This window comes from Bison bison, unplaced genomic scaffold (assembly GCF_000754665.1).
Source record: "Bison bison bison isolate TAMUID 2011002044 unplaced genomic scaffold, Bison_UMD1.0 scf7180017864291, whole genome shotgun sequence".
Lineage (NCBI taxonomy): Eukaryota > Metazoa > Chordata > Mammalia > Artiodactyla > Bovidae > Bison > Bison bison.
In genome coordinates, this window is record NW_011494863.1 from 9,530,136 (window position 1) to 9,535,005 (window position 4,870).

The 4,870-nt window shown below is 37.5% G+C and overlaps 1 protein-coding gene across 1 annotated transcript; it reads left to right on the top strand.

Moving 5' to 3' along the window:
- The first annotated feature begins 1,027 nt into the window (after positions 1-1,027).
- On the top strand, positions 1,028-4,637 carry LOC104996394 (sperm-associated acrosin inhibitor-like). Its single transcript, XM_010850647.1, has 4 exons — positions 1,028-1,094; positions 2,030-2,067; positions 3,025-3,140; positions 4,589-4,637. The coding sequence occupies exons 1-4, from the start codon at positions 1,028-1,030 to the stop codon at positions 4,635-4,637; spliced, it is 270 nt and encodes an 89-aa protein (XP_010848949.1).
- The last annotated feature ends 233 nt before the right edge of the window (positions 4,638-4,870 follow it).

A 4,870-nucleotide genomic window follows, 5' to 3' on the forward strand; every position in this document is an offset into this window, starting at 1 on the left:
CCATGTTGTATGTCAGTTATCTCAATTTAAAATACTTTTCCACTATCCAGGTATGCTCTTCTAGTAACTGATTCACAATTCTGATTGCAAGATGGTGAATGCATTATTTTTACCATTTCCCAGGAAATTGTAATATGCCAACAGTTTTGAACACGTTTGAGAGCTTATGCCCTTAATTATCTAATTACCATCCCCAGACTCTTCTTTCCTGCTTGACTCTCTTTACTTTGTTCAACTCATGCTTGGAAAGCTTTCGCCTCTCTTCTCTATCTTAGGATCTGTAACCTCCCCCATATTTCTGGGTACATAAGATCAAGTTGTTCCCAAGCCTCCTACGGAGGGAAGATTAATGGAGGGTTACTTGTGAAGCATCTCTCCTGACCTACTTTACAGCTTCCAGTGAGGACACAGAATAGCTCTGTGTCTTATCTGTCCTGGGCCATCAATCTTACCCCATCAAACTCCTCACCAGAGGAACAATAAAAGAGACTGAGCTGGAAGGAGATGGCTGAGGAGGCAGGTGAGCAAGACAGCCACAGTCTCCAGAGCCGCTGACATCACTCCCCATTATCTCACTGTCAGGTAGGCCAGGTGGGGACTCTAGGAAGGCGTGGGTACCCTGGCGTGTACCATTCCAGGAGGACTGCTCCAGGTTAGTCTTTCCAGAAATAACTGTTTCTATTTCCTGAGGAAAAGAACTGAGACCCAAACGTGCATTGGCACTACAGGCAACCAGGCTGGCTGACAGAAAAGCTGAGAGAGTAATCAGTTCTTTCCACTTTGTCAACATTGTTATTTTCCTGGGCTCTCTTAAACATCTCTGGGGGAAGCCTTCCAACAATGACACTTTATTTTATTGAATTGTAGGTTCGAGGGAAAGGTACAATAAATAGTTATCTAGGAGGTGGGAGTCATTGCTTTAGAAACAAGAAGCTGTCTAGAACCTGGTTCTGGAGTCTATCTACCTAATGTGTCATGTACCATTGTTGCAAACACTCTTTAAGGTATCTTCCACAGACTTGATAACATGTCCTTCTTCTCATCATGGATCAAAGCTATTTTAATCATTGGCTTGGCATTTCCTCTTTATTGTGGTGAGTAAATTTTTCAATCCTAGATGAAGCCATTCACACATCATAGAAAATGCAGGAAACAACTACCATCATTTAGGAAGGGAGGCGCTTGATGTCCTGGGTGTGTAATACTTAAACTGCCAAAATGAAATGGGATATGTTACAATTATCTTTTTAAAAATTACATCAGATTGGTTTTGATTTCCTACTTTAGAAAGGTGGAGACAGAGAGGGTGTTTAGAATGAGCAGTAGAATTTAGTGGTTTGTTCATTTAAGACTAAAGATATCTATCTAATTTCCCCTCTTTTGGAAGTCAGATTTCATGGTTGCTAAATGCAGAGTGTGGGGAGTAATACTGTCCTCTAGACCCAGTATCCCTCGACAATCCAACTCCTTGTTTGCTGGCTCCAAGTGTATTAAGGACAAGGTTTTGTGTAAGGAGAGAAGTAATTGATCCCTCTGCTGAAAACTTATCTTTCTTAAAGCAAAGGCAGCCCATCAATTTCAGAGTAGAGTAGCTTAAAGGTATTAAAGTGATCCATGAACCTCAAGCTGAGTACAAAGGAATTGAATAGTCATTTACTTCTTCATATTAAGTGACTTCATAGAAGCATATTACATGGCACTAAGCAAGATGTTGTTTTCTCTGACTAGAATGTCTCACATATAAATACAGGGAAAAAGGGATCTCCACAGAAGGGTTTGGTGATTATTAAGCCATATGTCATTTTTCACAGAGTGAGATGAATTTAGAATTGTTTCCAGACTTCAAGTTATTTTGTGAAATTATTTTGATATTGCCACAAAAGCCTCACTTCATTATGGGAGGGGTTTGGGGTAGGCAACTTGCATAGTATTTTGCTATTAAAAGATGTGGGTACTTCCCAACAAAGACAGTGTTTTTCTCTCTTCATCTTCTTCTTTTTAATTTTCTTTTTTTGTGTGTTGGTTGCAGAAACTGCTTTTGTACCTTCTGGAGAAATTCGCAAAAGGGCAAGTTCATAGTACTTTAATTTGGAAATTGAAATTTTTTAAATTATTTTTATATTTTAAATTTTAATAGAAAATTTCACCAGAAAAAGTAAAACATAATAACCCTTCAAAAAGTAACATAAAGTGTCATTATTACACTAAGTTCAAAAAACAGAACCTTACCAGACATATTAAACCATTTGTCTTTTTACAAGGTAAAATTACCACATCATTCAACATTTTATTATTAGGCAGACAGGCATCTGAAAAGGATGTTTAAAGTAAGAATTTTTTTCCTCACAAATAAGAAGCTTAAGAAAAATAAGTTCACTGAAAGGAATGTAAACTAATCATTTTTACACAGAGTCAAATATTACATAGAGATGAAGAAAATCAATTATACTTCTAAACATCTAAATAAATAAAGGTAATTAAAGATGTTAAAAGAGCATGTCATCTAAGAATACACACATTATTGCTTAATTATGTATATTGACTACAGAGTCATCACTCACCAAATTACATATATACATATATGGTTAAACACACATATACAAACAGTCATATACATGAATACATACATATAGGGTGACAATCTGAAACTATAAAATGATCTAGTAATGAAACTATTGAGAAAAACAGTAGACTCACAATACATTCACTTTTATCATTTCTTGTGCTATGAGATAATGAGGAAAATCTCACTCAGGTATGAGAAGAAATAGGGGCAGAGTGGCTAAATTATTAAAATGTATCCAGCTATTTGAATGTTTTTAAAACATAACACTGGGGTTGTAAAAACATATCAGTATATTTTTATGTCTAAACTGGTTGTTGATACTTGATGTTTATACTTAATCTCAATATAGAAAACATTTATTCTATTTTGATGCATACAATGTTGTATGAAGAATAAGGAATATTTTATTCAAAAAGTTCATTATCTGAAAAATTTGATGTTGTCTCTTTGTTTATCAGCCAGAATGTAACGTGTATAAGGATCAATTACACTTTTGCACAAAAGAAAAAGATCCAATCTGTGCAACGAATGGCAAAACATACTCCAATAAATGCTATTTCTGCAGTAAAAAGCTGTAAGAACACATGACTAAATATTGGTTCTCCCAACATAATGAAGAAACAACCAGAAAATAATAGGAACATCCATGTTTCTGCTAGCCAAGGTTCAGTCTACACGGAAAGTAACTGTTTTTTCTCTGTGAAAGCCATAGAGACATGCCGGTACCTTTCCCTGAAGTCATATTCCTAAAAGTAGTTTTATTTGACCTCAAAGTATATCCCTGCTGGATATTACCCACATGCATAAATCATTACATTAACTGGATTTTATTGCTATGACTTACTACTGGCAGTCTGCTTACCAATACAATGTAATTCTTAACTCCAGAGGCTGAATGATAACCTCATAATGTAGCTCCAAACTACAGGCAGTATAACTGAGCAAGAAACTCTACTGACTTCATCAGTTCTAACGAGGTGGATGAACCTAGAACCAATTATACAGAGTGAAGTGAATCAGAAAGAGAAAGATAAATACCATATTCTAACACATATATACGGAATCTAGAAAAACGGTACTGAAGAATTTATTTACAGGGCAACAATGGAGAAACAGACATAGAGAATAGACTTATGGACATAGGGAGAGGGGATGAGAGGGTGAGATGTATGGAAAGAATAATATGGAAACTTACATTATCATATGCAAAATAGATAACCAACAGGGAATTTGCTGTATGGCTCAGGAAACTCAAGCAGGGGCTCTGTATCAACCAGGAGGGCTGGGGGGGTGGGGGGGGAGGGAGATGGGAGGTAGTTTCTAAAGGGAGGGTATATATGTATACCTATGGCTGATTCATGTTGAGGTTTGACAGAAAACAGCAATATTCTCTAAAGCAATTATCCTTCAATAAAAAATAAATAGATTAAAAAAAAAAAAAAGAAACTCTACTGACTTCAGAAATTTGAATCCATCACAATTTATGTCAGAAAGGAATTCTCATTATGTCAGGAAAAACTATCCAGGGGATGCTCCATTTTGTCCCCTGAACTCCATGACAGGACTCCAAACTTTCTTCAGAGAGCAGGGCAGTCTAGGACACTTCCACCCAATGTCACTTCCTGCCTCCTTCCCCCTGATGGAGTTTTCAGTCTGAGGGTTCAGCCAGCCTTCCTACCTCCTGCCTCATTTTCTCTTACTGGTGTTTCCTCTCACTGAATCCCCAGGTGGGCTTCTACTTCTAGAGAACCAGGAAAACAATCTCTACTCCTCCTCCTGAGGTCTGGGAGGGTTCCCAGGTTGAGTCAGGAGGGAGCATGTAGGAAGAGTCAAGTTGCCCTAGGGGATCAGGAGGACCTGTGCAGGGTAGTGGGGGTGGGAGGGGCCCACTGCTTGTGGAAGGGAGCAGAGCCCTCCTGGCTCTCTCACAGTCAAAAATCCTCATGGAGAAGCATTTAGTGCAATACTCAGACAATTTTAAATACTTAAAAAAAATTTTTTTTTCTTTTTCTTTCTTTACAGAGAAAACAGAGGAAAATTTGATTTCAGTCATTGGGGTCGTTGTTGCTGACTCTGCCTCAACCGCACATTCCTATGGCTTTTATTGCAATCCTATTTTGCCATGGATTCTACAACCAGTCATCGCAATCAGGGCTTTAAATTCCTAGATGAGCAGACTAACCCTTCAGTAGTACACAAGATGTAGTACAGATTGTTGGAGAATTTTTCAACTCTAAGAGCCTGCCAGTGAAAGATTTCTATTTTCGATTATAAAATGATGGTTGAAAAACCTATCTTATTTGT

Coding starts and splice junctions, on each gene's coding strand:
- LOC104996394 (XM_010850647.1), top strand. CDS start 1,028: ATGTCCTTCTTCTCATCATGGATCAAAGCTATTTTAATCATTGGCTTG. Junction 1,095..2,029: donor GGCATTTCCTCTTTATTGTG/GTGAGTAAATTT, acceptor TGTTGGTTGCAG/AAACTGCTTTTGTACCTTCT. Junction 2,068..3,024: donor CTGGAGAAATTCGCAAAAGG/GCAAGTTCATAG, acceptor TTTGTTTATCAG/CCAGAATGTAACGTGTATAA.